The sequence below is a fragment of the Varroa jacobsoni genome, unplaced genomic scaffold (assembly GCF_002532875.2).
Source record: "Varroa jacobsoni isolate VJ856 unplaced genomic scaffold, vjacob_1.0 scaffold_1243, whole genome shotgun sequence".
Taxonomy (NCBI): Eukaryota; Metazoa; Arthropoda; class Arachnida; order Mesostigmata; family Varroidae; genus Varroa; species Varroa jacobsoni.
In genome coordinates this window covers 157,315-171,801 of record NW_019214145.1, presented here as the reverse complement: position 1 = coordinate 171,801, position 14,487 = coordinate 157,315, and the positions used below count along the sequence as shown (strand labels likewise).

At 39.1% G+C, this 14,487-nt stretch overlaps 1 protein-coding gene across 4 annotated transcripts in view; it reads left to right on the top strand.

Moving 5' to 3' along the window:
- Positions 1-14,487, top strand: part of eya (eya transcriptional coactivator and phosphatase 2) — a 62,604-nt gene that overhangs the window by 22,834 nt on the left and 25,283 nt on the right. Inside the window, exons 2-6 of one of the 4 annotated variants that reach the window (XM_022846533.2) lie at positions 478-596; positions 2,500-2,907; positions 7,437-7,573; positions 11,622-12,017; positions 12,217-12,446. In XM_022846533.2, the coding sequence (XP_022702268.1) occupies positions 478-596; positions 2,500-2,907; positions 7,437-7,573; positions 11,622-12,017; positions 12,217-12,446 (1,290 nt within the window). Of the gene's footprint in view, positions 1-477; positions 597-2,496; positions 2,908-7,436; positions 7,574-11,621; positions 12,018-12,216; positions 12,447-14,487 lie in introns of all 4 variants that reach the window. The other 3 variants (XM_022846532.2, XM_022846536.2, XM_022846535.2) reach the window with 3 other exon arrangements.

The following is a 14,487-nucleotide window of genomic DNA, read 5'->3' as shown; positions in this document are numbered from 1 at the left end:
TTTATTTCTAATTTTGGACTATAATGGAGTACACGCGAGTTCGAATACCGGGTGAGGACAAACGTAAGCTTATGGTTGGGTGAGCTAAAGTGTGCAGAGGAAAAAATAGGGTTACATTTCTTCGTTCTGAAATCAGCGTGAATGCATACAATTCGATAAGCCGTATTTTTTATGAAAAACTGCGAAACACTCTGCCCTATGTTTTGTTATTCTCAAAATAGATAACGGCAATGAAGCTCGCTGAGCTTTCTAAGCAGGAACTTTACTGTAACGTGAAGCTATGAATCGATTACTCACAAAAATTCACTGTGCGGTTACTGAAAAATTGCTGCTACTGTGCAAAACAAACCCGTCGCATCAAATGTCTCTATACGATTGTATCGTCCTGTTCTGGGTGCAGGTGTTTTGCTAAAAAGTCTACTCTAGGTAGCAAAGGTTATTTAGAGCTATAGAGTAGCAACCCTTTGTTTACTACAGGCGACGTCTGCGCGAGTGGGGCCTCCAGATGGCTCGGAGAACGGTCGACTTCCCCTGAATGGCCACGTGACTATACCAGCGCCTCGTAGCGTAAATCATAAGGACAACGAAAATCACAGGTAGACTGCCAGCTAAAAGACCTAAGTCAGACACCTGCTAAGACCCCTCCCAATGCTCGTTCTGTCCTTTCTGTCCCTGTCCTTCAACGTAAAGCAAACCACAAAGCTATAACAACAAGTATCGACGTAAGGCCACACTTGACCTCATTTCATAGAATAGAAATCAACCTGCATGCAAGCGCATGTAATTTTTGTCAATTGCTACTGGAGTTTTAAAAATTGCAAATGGAACGTTTAATTTTTTACAAAAATTTCACTATTTGGAGAACTGTTTTAATTTTTTCGTAATGCGTCATCTTCCCTGCTTTTGAAACAAATTATTTAATCTACCCTTGTTGCTTATGATACGTTATTGATTTTCCCAATATGTGCTATATTGTGTATATTGGTTCTATATTACGAAAACTTACTACTATCAAAGATGAATAAAAATGTTAATTGGTTGGGTTTGAGAAACTGCTACTACTATATCGCTATAATATGGCACGCCCTATAAACGGCATACGCTTTACGTAAATGGAGTTAATATGATTAAAAATCGTTTTTTTTTTGTGCCAATGATAGGTACCAGACATACAGGCAATACTGGGTTTGACAGACATTCGCAGCGTTGTGCAAAACCAGGTGTACAATTAATTATTGAGGGCAGACATTGCGTCCTTGTAGCTACCACAATATGACTAATTAAATAAGCTGTTAACGTTGTTGTCCGAACTGCTTCTAGGGTGGGGGGATTACACAAGATGTACTGATTTATGAAGTATTGCGAGGGATAGAACTGTGTGAATTTATTTTGTTTTAGTTTTCCTTCTAACGTTATGCTGTTTCTTATATTATACTTGTGTGAATGCTCTCCTGTTTCTTTAATCAGAATTTGATCTATCTCTGTCAAAGCTACCAGCTTGCGATTGTTGTATCTGCCCACTGAAGATAGAATGGAGCAAACGTTAATCTCACACTGAATTTGACCTACACGAAATACGTGCTATTGCCTACGCATATCTAATTTACGTAGCGTATTAACCAAAAAAAGGTTACCTGATCAGAGACGAACTTTGCTCTAACGCTACTGTGTTATACTTGTTGTGATAAGTGTATTAAACTCGTTGTTTAAAGAAAAAAAAAATAAGGGCAATTTTACATAATTCTTTTAAAAGATAAAAAGAGTAATAGATACAAAAGCTTGTACAAATAATGCTTTCTAATTAAAGGTGCTATCTTTAAAATTATTCGTCCTAATTTGTTTCTAGTATTAGACATAGAAACAAATCGTCGCCCGTTCCACTGTCCTGCATCTGTTAGTGCATTGAAATAAATTGTAATTCATCTGGCGCTGGTTAAAGAGGTGGAGGATTTTGTTAGAAGTATTTGTAAGGTACCTTCACGATAATTTTTTTATCGGAATATCCAGTTTCTTGATGCAACATAGTGCAGAGTTCCTATAGATTATATGCATTTGAAATCTTTGGCCTTTTTTCTAAATATCTACCTCTTTTTCACTGAACCAGGATTTGAAAATCCTCGGGGTTTAAAATTCGTAGACCTTGCATCCATAATTTATATTACGGCTTCAATATTCTGCAAAGAACTAAGAGCTTTTAAATATATTTAAAAATCATACCTATTAATCACGGACCAGAAAGATAAAATCTTTATTTAATATTATTATCTTAACGTGATTATTTTATGGATCAGCTGTACTTTATTTTCCTGGATAAACTGTTACTATGATCCTAGGGCAAACCCCGGCTTTTAAAAGCGTTTGTACAATATATTGCTTAAAGAACCTTCATGACACAAAAGCCACGCGCGATTGCAATTTCAGTTTATCAACCGCCTATGCTTATCTTTTAAATAGATGGCTTCTATTCCGTTTGTTTGATAATTCATGTATTTTCAGCAGCCCAGTCAACACCTCAGGCGTGGTCGCTAGGACTGAGACCTGTGAGGAGCCTCTTGTCAAGACGGAGGCTTCCTCATCCCCAAGTGACACCATCGGTGACTTCCCTCACCCATCCCAGATTTTAGCAAACCAGCTTCACACACAACAGCCAAACGCGCAGTCAGGAGGTAATTTTTGTAATCTTGGATCGCCAACTAACCAGGTGGAATTGGGAGGTTATCCGCTTCTAAGCGCCACCGCGGATATTAAATGGTACTCGGATTTCGGTTGTTCAGGCCCTAATTCGATGGGACCTCAGGGTGCTCACGGTGCTGAAAAACTACCCATAGCGTCTAGCCCTCCATCAACTTCATCCGAGAAGTCTCTACCGTCTTTCCAGGACTCGTCCCCCTACGCAGCGTACACCAAGTAAGTTTATAAAACCCAATCTCATGTGAAATCAAATTGATCACCATGAAATAACTACGTTGATACTGACTCGATTATCTTTTTATATATATGGGATGGAATAACGACCTCTTTCCTGAACAGAGCCGAGAGTATGAAGAAAGCCAGTGAAAATCGGTTGGTAAACATTTCAGTATTTGGGAAGCTGGCGTATGAAAGCAACCAATTTTCACTGAGTTTATTCCAGAAGACATAAGTTTAAAAGGTGAAACACCCTCGAAGACGCTCAGTGGTCAAGCTTGCGTTTCACAAAGGTCACAACGCCGCGAAAATTTATCAAAGATTGGTAAATACATTAGGCAAGAAGGCCTTAAAAGAAAGTATAGTACGTAAGTTATGCGAATGCTTCAAGAACAAAGATTGGAGTATTTAAGGTCAACTGTCGGAACTCAAGAACGCACTACTGCAATCAGCATGGACTTTCACAAAAGCAGAACTAGAGTCTAAAGGTCTCGGTGAAAACTGGCATTTCGCATGTTCCGTATTACAGAACTATAAACTAAATAATGCAAATGCAAAAAAAGCTGAGTGAAAAACGAGTCCCCCGTGAACTAATTTTAGACTCGGCCATAAACAACGGATACTTCAGTTTCTATCGCCAGCCGGAGACACACCAGACTATGGAATTGCATCCCGTTGGAGAGAAATTGACTCTGATGGCAGGCGTCGAATAGGTTCGGATTTAAGATAGTACTAGTAGTCTCAACAGACATCAGGGACATTTAATAACATTAGATACTCGCCGAATATGAAAGAACTAATGCGGCTCGCTGTCTCGAGTTTCTTAGAAGATTCATGGACCTTTGGCAGATAATCTGAAAACACAGTGTGGTCAGTTAATTAACAGAACCCATTGCTATGTCTCGAATGCTTACCGGTGTGAGCAAAGTAGTACTGAACGTTTGTTTCCATCTGTTTATTGTTTTGATTTAGGCCTAAATGGTTACGGGTCTTTCCATGCTTTAAAAAAGGGCGACTGGTGGACAAGCATATCCCAATTTACCTCGATAAGTCGTAGATAGAGAAATTACATATAACAACGTAATGGCAGATATATGGGTGTCAGAGCACAAAGACAAAAAAAGCTAGTACTTTTAACACATATTGAAATATCATTCTAAACCACCTAGTTCAAAGCTTATTAATTCAAAGTCCGCTGGATTCATCTTCGATACCCTAATTTCATGCATATATACCTGCGTCCACCGTCTTTTCGCGTCTCATACTTGACGTCGCCACCGTATTACATCGTTGTCTCACCTCAAGAAAAATCTATTTGACCACTCATCCTGACTAGGACCTTGGCTTAAATTAAGTGAAGAGCCCAAGCTGTTGTGAACGGTTCTGTTTAATTCAATTCCCCGAAGAAATTGCCGCGAGTTTTCTAAATTGTCAGCGATGCCTTTCTTGAACGAACTTCAGCACTTTAGCCTCAATCTGGCTAAACATCTTTGCATTATATGATTTAAGGTATTCGTGCCCTATAGATAGATTACACTTACTTTATCGCCCTGGTTGATAACTAGTTCCAAAAGCGTAGTTTGCGTACAAACGCTGCAACTAGCGAGTTTTAGACTCGAAACCTTTCCTGAGCTCGGCGCCGGATTCCGTTCCTCCTATAATATTGCGCTTTCAGATCACAAATAGCCAGAGAGACGTCCCGACGAGCCTTGTGCAGGCTTGAGAACACCCGCGGTTCGGCCTGCCACACTGGGCGCAGTCCTCTGCGCTCCAAAGATAACAATGCCATCAATTTACAAGCATGAAGCGGTCGACTTTCTGATTTGCTGCCAGCGCGCTCATTACGGGCCACCAGCGAGAATTCGTCCTTTGATTTGCTGTTATTGTCAGAGTAAGAGTAGGGTCCCAAAAAACTTCCGGCTGACACAGCCACCTCGTTATCGAACAACACAATGCAAGGCTGGAATCCTGGTTGGCGTTAATGTGATAGCCGAAAATTATTTCTGATGACGCCATGCCCAAGGATACTGGTAGCCCATTCCCGAGACCCGCTGCACCTTTTGGTTAGACTGAGAGTTATACTTCTTTAACTTGTTAATAAGTAATTTGGAGCTACACAGAATAATTCCGCATATGAATTAATCTGTGCTACTGTGATAAGATTAGCCAAAAGGACCGACTGGGCCATCTGTCGTATATTCACCAGAAGCATTTGTAGATTAAGCTTTAACCTCACTTTATTAAGCAATGCTTGCCTAGTCTGCACGAGATTTACAAATGTTTTTTCCCAGGTCTTAATGAAGTTGAAAAACTTTTCAGACACCTCAGCTACTCTCTTTTTTTTGGCCTTTTTTCTGGGCTCTTTGATGCTTTATCTCCTCGATCACTTTTTCGTCTTGTTAGCGTAAAATTAAAGGCTCCCCACGTTATTCGTTGTGCACTTGATCGCTTTCATCGTGTCGTGCATGATTTCGTCGGTCGTACTGCGTCCACCAGGTGTCTACAAATTTATTGTATAGAAGTAAAATAAAGACTATTTAAGTATCAAAAGAATTTTGCTTCACCCTTCATGCATAAACAAACGGCAAAAATTGAGGTTTTTTGCACACATATCTACACTATAAAAGATACAATAGACAATATAGAAAAAAACGAGATGCATGTGCACAGCACTGACATGGCGATTGTTTTTTTTATATTAGCGCAATCGGAAAATTTCATACAACTTTGAAACTGAAATATTCGTAATTAGATGACACTTTAGTCATGAAATGTTAGTTAAAAAAAAAAACACTTGTTTTACCCCCAACAAAGGTGCGCTATAAATACAGCGCTTAATCCATTAATGTTCGCGCTTTATGTATGAAGTGACATCAGACTTTGTTGATAGTCAGCGCGCCGGCAGCATTGTACGCGAGACTATCAATCTTCTTGGAAACCCAAAATCGACGATCTACGCTGTTGCCAATTATTATGACGTTTCCAAGAAATTCAAAAAAGATTCATACGTCAATGTCAAAGATACAAGATAAAACAATATCTAAAGGAGCCAAAAACTTATTAAATGGTCATAAAAGTATATATCCCATATGATGCTACTGGTATCTCAACTCCGAACTAGCAGTTATTTAATTGCAAACCGGGCATGTTGCGTAGTTTATAAGGAACTCAAGTACCTTTCATACCATAAAAATCAGAGAAGTTCTCGCTGAACTCGCTAAGATAACTTTTTGAATATTCTGTTCTCTTTGATGGCGGTGATCATAAATGATTCGTCCCCGACCACAAAATCTTTATCGTTGGAGTAAATGTTAGCAGTAGGAAAAATGCTGCTCTCTAATTAGAGGATGCTTCCCTCATGACTAAAGCAATTTTTTTCTGAATGCTCATGGACTCAGCAACCTTTTTTATTTTTTTGCTGAAACAAACCATAAGGTAATAGTGTTCTAAAAGACGCGCTTATGTTGCGCCTGTAAAATTGTTTTGCAAAAAGCTATAGTCATCAAAAAACTGCTCTGCTCTTTAATTACCTGTGCAGCACGGAACACATTATGTAATGCTTTGATTTTATTCCGGCTTACTATTTTTTGCGTAACATTTACATTTTCGAAAAAGGCCAATGAGACAGCTGCTAAAAATCAAGTATATCCACGTTGTAGGATGAAACTCAATTGAAAGGCGTAAAGATGTTCAGAAAAGCTAACTGAATAAAACACTTTGTTCCTCATTCAGGGCTGTTGACAAGATAAATGGATATCAGATTTTATCACAAGCAGGGCAAGTATGTCAAATTGACAGGGATTTGAAAAATTGTTTTAGTAAAGACTGTATTTTTTAGGCCGTTAACTCTAGAAAAAATTATGCACTCTACGGGTTTCGAATCTGTTTATCTAGATGGTAACCTACTATATTGGCTACATATATATTTGTTTTAAAAGTTATTGTACATTCATGCAGGTTTCTTTTATATCTAGATGTGTATTTGTTAGGTGATGCGCATTTAAATCACCTCTGTCCTTTCCAGATCAACGCTGTCATAACAAATATTTCTGGAGCCGAAAAACTGCTTAGTGTAAAATGGTGTACTCTCTTAAACAGTGGAACACCTTAAGTCGAAAAATTACTTCTATTAAAAGTGAAAAGGCTGTAAGAGTACGATCTAGTGTTACCGCCCATTTATTTCCATAACTGTTTAAAATGTCTGCGCATCCCTCTTATATCACTCTTAATTGTATTATAAAGATAATATTACCAATAATAAAAATCGTGCTTGCTAGTTACGGTAATAATACTTTTATGTAAATAAATTAGATTGAATATTCGATGGATAGTATATCGGAAAATAGTCGACGAATCGTACCACGTCTAAATAAAAAACAATGCTCTTTGGGATAAGTACTGCCATAATATAGCATATCTAGTTATTAAAGTGATGGAGAGGATTCTTTTTATTGAGTGTTTGCTGGTTACTTCTTATACAATCTAGTTACAACGGACGACGATGTATTCCTTTACTTACTTCCTTTCAGCATGCAAGCTACGGCTTACGGCAGCAACTCATCCGGTGGAGGGACCTACAGTTCACCTCACAGTAACGCCAATCCCTTCTACAATAATCCAGTTCACTCAGGCTATACCAATTTGACCATCGGAACCCCTTATACCGGTATGTTCAGCTTCTTAGACACTCAAACAACAATTTTCATTGAATGATTTTAAATATTGCGAAACTAGCTGTGATAAACAACAAACAACAGTCAGCTTTCATTTTGATTTCAATGTTCTGGTGATCTTTGCGAGTCCTAAGGTGGGCATGTGTTACATCTCCGTAGACGACGAGTATCGGTTGAAATGAGGTGGAACTGAAAGTTCTTTTTTTTGGGGGGGGGGGGGGGGGGGGATCGTTACAAGGGTTCCATTTCTACCAAAGAACAAACGCAAACTCCTATATTCGCTAGGATCCCTCTTACAGAATTTGATTTAGATTGCTGTAGGATAATGCCTTCTTCTCAATAATAAAAACGAGTATAGAATCTTGCGTTGGAGAAACATTGGAGACTATGTAATCTGGATTCGAGGCAACAGCTTTAAAATCCTTGGATTATTATTAATAAATTGGTTAGGCGTTCGCAAGTAAGCATTGTTTAGACTAAATCATAAGCGTTGATACACTGAGGTTTTTAGTTAGGCTTGATTGAGGCAGCAACTTGAAACTGGTGGGCAAATTGCCAGGATTTTTCTACTGACTTGATTGATAACTGACAGTTTATCTCGTGACTACCGTCCGATAGCTTTGGTCGATTATATGTCATGGTTAGTCTACTTGAGGCGGATCTTGAAATCGAAATAATTAACCAATAAATATGGTTTTTTGAATTCAGGTCGACGTCAAGGTTGTATGTTGGCACGTCTTTGCAGAGCAGTCACTTATGCGACAAAAAATAAACATCTTTCTCTTGATGTGTTTGTAGATGTTGCGGCGGTTTTCGATTGTTTCCGTCATTCGATGTTTTCCCGAATGCTAAAAGATATACAGCCTATAACCAGGCTGCGACTGACCGCTTGTCCACGTTATTTCTTTCCGGAGGAAGATAGGTCGTACCAAGTCCGCATGGGAGGAAGAGACAATTGAATGAAACACATTCAGCACTAGCGCTTATGATCTAAATGTTTGTCATTTTTGTAAATTTCGTTGTATCGAAAATCTCGGTGGACAGCGTTCGCAAAATGATCAAGATGACACAAGCTGTGCTATTTTGTTTTGAACTCAAAAGATTCGTCGCTGACATTTAGGTTACTCCTGTATATATGGAAAAAGCTTTCTCGAGTTATAGAGCATCTGGTGTTGCTGTAGGGGCTAACAAAACCAAAAATCTTGTAACTGTTCTGCACGCCTCAATGCTTGAAATTATCGAAGTGCATTGGGTTGCATTTTATGAGCTTAGCTTTTGCCGTCTCGGACGGCTAAATGCTTGTGATTTACGCTACTGGAAACATGAAACGGTAGGCTTATTTTGATAGCTGCAGCATCCGGCAGCTGTCTAATTGTACTGATACTAAGAAGATTGACACAGTTCGTCCTTTTAACAATCTCATCCTAGTGTACAAAGTGGTAATACTACTAATGTTACGTCACTCCAAACAGCAAGAAGTAGCTTTGAGAGATTATCTCGTATGGCTCGAACCATACAGAACGATGTTTTTCAAGCATTGCTTGAAGAAATCATAGAGTCCCTATTAATGACTTAACACGAACGAATGAAAAGATGTAATCAATGTAGAAGATTTGTATACTAAGATGTATGAATAGGTTCGTAAACGCTATTAATTACGATACTGACGATGTAAAATGTTGGGCAAATACAAAACTCCTTTTTTGAAAGAATCTTAGCGTCGTAACCATGGTTCCGTCAATAAACCTAAGTTTGTATTAGATGTCTTTTACAACCCATCTGCATTGAAAGGGTTGGACCTACCAGCTCGGCCATCTCCAGCCTGTCATTACACTTGCACAAGTACCGTCTACCGAGCGCATTTCTATAATAAACTACCTTTCTCTCACAAATTTCAACTGCACGGCATTCAGCCATTGGTGTATGGACCTCCCGTGATTTCTGTATAACCTATATCCATCTGCTAAATATTAATGCCTGAGGCCTTATGCTTTCCATTTCCAGTGTGTGATCCTTTATTCTTCTTCGTTTGCGGTATGTGTCTGACAAAAGACGTTTGATAGTGTAGTTGATGTATCGCCTAATATGAGGATTCTTTTGACCAAGAAAGCTTTTGCTATAACCGACGATAGCTGTCCCTTCTACAACGGGCTTCAATATTTCTACCTAACATTATTTCAAGGACCTCCCAGGATAAAAAGCTCAATACAAGTAAACGAAGGAAGGACTACATAGATCGCCACTCCTATTGCTCGAATTTTTAAGAAAGATTTTAAGTGTGTTTACGGTCAGGTTCAAATCTAAATCGCTCTCTCACCCTGCAGTTAGTAGGCAAACGTCCCATTACCGCACCCTTGCGGGAGCAATGGTTCTAACTAAAAAGTCAACAAAAGGCGTTGTTCCCAGCATGTAAACTGTTTAATTGGGTGCGTGTAATTATTGAAATGTCCTATAAGGAATTTTAATTTATTACTGGAATAAGCTGGACCCGATTAAGTTGGCAAACAATATGACAGTGAGATGGTAAAACAAACGTGCTGCAACAAAGCAGTTAATATGCTTTCTTAGATAAACTGTTTCCCCCATTCGTTGTTTACTGGTATTCTCGTATATCCCTTTTAGGCCAGACCAGTACAAGAAACAGCAATCTTCCACAGATTATCCTAAAGACGTCGATACTCTTTTGAGTGAGCAAGCAGATAGTGTCACGGAGATGTACTACATCTGTGGTGAATTTCGCAAGCTTTGACACTAAAATGTCAAACTTTTTCGCTCATTGTAGTGTTTAGAAATCGCAAAAATGATTCAGGCGCAAACTGAAGTAAGGGCAAATTATTTGACATGTCGGATGCGTAATATTTTGTGGATACGGGAAAGGTTGTTTAATGATCGATTGTGATCATTTTAGAAACATAATTTAGGGGCTCTTTTGGTTCTGTTTCTGGTAGCAATAGAAACAACAAAACGATAAATTTCAATGAGTGACTTCAACTTTCTCAAGACGACTCTCTTGCCCTTATTCCAAAAAAACTGCAATTGAATATCTAAAACTACGTGAACCAGGGGAACTTGCAATAATGTCTGCAGGATTTGTAGTGAATGTAAAGGTTCTGCAATTGTAATACATGAAAGTAGCCTAGAAAAGCAAATTACTTATAGTTGATTGGGCTTTGTTACAAATTTATGAAAAGCTGGCGATAAAAGGATTACCAGTTCAAAAAGCAGAGCAGGAGTAGTACAACACGTGTCCACATCAACCATCTGAAGTTAGACAAAATTAAAAAAAAACGAGTACCGTCCTAATCGTGGGCGTCAGAAATGGATGTGTATTACCTAGGTTCGAAATACACCACTAAAACTCTTCTGCTTAAACTGGAAGCTAATATAAACGAACCTCAAACAAACACATTCTTTACACTAGTTATATATAGTTCATACAGCATTTAAAACGAAAGCCTTAGCTTGAAATTCAGGGAGATTCGAAGATAACTTTTGCTACTACAAAGAGATGTGGCTTAAAATTGAAAGAGCATTGCGATTCCCATGACTCTGATGCTTCGTTATGTAACTTTTTGAAAGGCTAATGTGGTAAGACTTAATACAATATTTACTTGTTAAAAAAAATTGTGTCTCTAAGGGTGAAATTACTGACATTCTGACATAGTCAAACTAAATTACATTTGACTAATATCAAGCTAGTGTGAAAGAGACTAATCAAACGCACGGTTAAAGCAGGTCTCTGTGCTTCTTATAGTATTCTGCGATCCCAAAAACGATAGATTTTCTTTTTGTTTGCTGAAAACGTGCCCCTCTGGGTCTGTATAAATAAATGGCTCGAGTGTATGAGAACTATTAGGCGGCAGTGTTACAATGCCCTTTTTTAGTATCAACGTTATCTTAAACAAATTGTGGTTTTGAAGTCGAATAGAAGGCTTCGAATGGTAAAAAATATTTGGTCACGAAATGAAGTTTATTTAAAAAATTAATTTAAAAGCATTGTATAAGAAATCTCCGATTGTTATTTGGTGAGCTCCTTTGCAGATCAATTACGAACGTCATCCAGCAGTACGAAACATACATCGACATCAACATACCTAGCACACTACCCCACCGCGTTCAGTTCACCTTCCGCGGCAACAGGATCCACTTCCTCCGCCGGACCACAAACATCATCCTCACAGAGCCCCCCATCGGTTTACTCCTCTTATCCTTCATTTCCGTCTACTACACCATCACAAGGTGGTGCCTTCTCACAGCCTGGTCCATTGGACTACAGCGCCTATGGATACAGCAATTATTATTATAGTGGATCGAGTCAAGGATATCCAGGCAGCGGGTACGCCTCTGCTCTTAGCCAGCTAACACAGGCTCAAGGTAACTCCATGGCTACTGCTTCCACTTATTCTCCAATCACTGCATCAACCATCACATCAAACGGTTAGTGGAATTAAGCGGGCATGGGACTGAAGAAAGTGAAGTGTCCTGCATTGCATAGAAAACACATAGGCTGCCCTGTACTTAAAACGAATTTGACTTTTTGCCAACAATACTTACCAAAGGGTAAATAATAATTTTCCTCATTAATTTTTTTTTTATATTTTACTACATGTTTTTTGATTCTTTGTCTATATTGTAGATCTTCCATACGGTCTCTCCGGTCAAGCTAGTCCTCCGCTACCCTACAATAAAAGAAATAAACAAGCAAAAAGGACACGCAAAGTAAGCAACAATATTCTCATGCAGGCGCTCAGCGTCAGTCCAGAGCCGGAACAAACAACGGAAAGAGTTTTCATTTGGGAACTTGATGAAACGATCGTACTCTTTCAGTCATTGATCGATGGACAGTTTGCGATGACGCATCGAAAGGTCAGTCAAGAACATAATTAGCCAACGCTACAACAAAAGTTTGTGCGCTCAATGATCACAATCGTATACACTTATTGGTAATAAATGATACACATTTCCAGCTGAAGGTATGGCAGCCTTTACTTTCGCTATATTACTATTGTCCTTAAGTCCACTGTCTCGATATTGTCGCATCGAGCAGGTTTGGGCTTATACCCGTCATAGCTCAAGCAATGTCTGGCAAATACACTTCTTCGAAATATTTTTCTACTCAAAGCCTAAAAAAAAAGTTACATTTAGCAATAGAATGCTTATGAATAGTGCTCTACTGCTAGATGTAAACACTAAATATTCTCGCTCAAAAATCCGACGCTTGACTATATAGGTAACCATGTTACACACAAAGTTAAAGAATTACCTCTGTGAGGCTTTCCGTTTTTCCGTACAAAGTGTGCACGTAACTCGATTACACGCATCCGACACTTAGAATTGTACTCGATTGCTTCTGTATTGGCAAATATCAAATTATTCGTTTGCAAAGATACTTAATGGAACCACAAGATGTGAAATTTCAAATATATCTTCAGTTGCTCACATCAGCCGTTAACCGACAAACCTTCTTTATTTAGACATCTTTTTCTAGTACAAAGCTTTTTATATTTAAGCCGTTGTTTTACAAGTTGCCTTCAAATGTGAACATTTCGCGCAGGTGCCTTATGGAATCAGTCCACATTCTGGAAATAACTTTTTGCTAGTGGAAAGACCATTCTGGGAAAATAGGGACCTTTTTATCTGCTTTTCATAGTGTTTATTGTGTTGCTAGCTGCCATGTTTTTAAAATTTCAATATCAAAAGTTCAGTCATTTGTTGTCGTACCAACACTACCGTCAACCACTGTCGTAAACAAATAGCTATTCAGAATTATTTATATTCAAATATTAGTTCCTGAATAGCTATTTGTTCGTAAAACTAAATATTCGTAAAACTTAGCTGTAAAAGTTTCATGTCAAAAATTGCAGTCTGACACTTACCTCTCCAACTGATAAAATGATTGTTACCGCAAGTTTCTTTAACTAAACTCTAACTTTTTAATTACTTTGGTCTACCTGAACTATTGATTTTGTATGTGTTTTACTGCAAAATGCCTATTGTTCGCATTTTTTGAACAACGGAAACACTAACAACGAAACGCATTTGCGCCTTACAAAAAGCCTAAATACTGTCGGCGGGTTCTCCTATTTTAGTACAGATTCAAGCAGATGAAAAGTATGCTTCGATAACATGAAGATCGGTTGTCGCTGGAATTTCACCTTAGGACGATTCAGAGCAACAGCGGCATAGGACTGGCGTCGGCACGACACCACATTGCTCATCTGCTCAGCACTAAGGCATTCATTGGATTTAAAGATGAGCTGTTTTCTTTTTTGTTTTTCCTTCACCGTTCCTACGATGATGGGGCTACGAATTGAAGCTACTATGCGAGGTTTAACCGTCTGATCAAACCTACAATGGTTTTATTCCTTTTCCGCTCAGTCTGTTGTAGCGTTTGCAGAGTTTACAGTGAAGTAAAATAGTGGAGCAGCTGTTGAGGAAAACTGACAGGAACCAGCAGGATAAAAAGGCACTCCGTCGCTAGCACGAAGCAGTTCGTAACTAGCCAATACCGAGTAAGAACCATTTGGGCTTTCTAGTTGACGGAATTGGAAGTATTATATTATAGTTTAGCGGTGACCGTCGTAAGGGAGGAGGCTGGGAGAAGTGAGTAAGGGAAGAGAATAAGCTCCTCCTCTTCCAACCCATACATCTTAGCTAGGCAGATTCTCTGCGGCGAATCGTTGTGGCAGCCCGGGAGGGCAGGCGGGTGGAGAGGAGGCGATGGGGTTATAAGGGTGGGCGGCCTGGTGGGTGTAGAATTTCGCCCATTCGGCATCACATTTCTTCACTCACTCGCTGCCGCTATCCTGCTGCGCTGTCTCCACCGCCGCTGGCCCATGACTCCAACTGCTGAGGTTACCCCGAAAGAGCTGAACTAGCAGCACTCAGAAGAAAGCTCCTTTTTCTT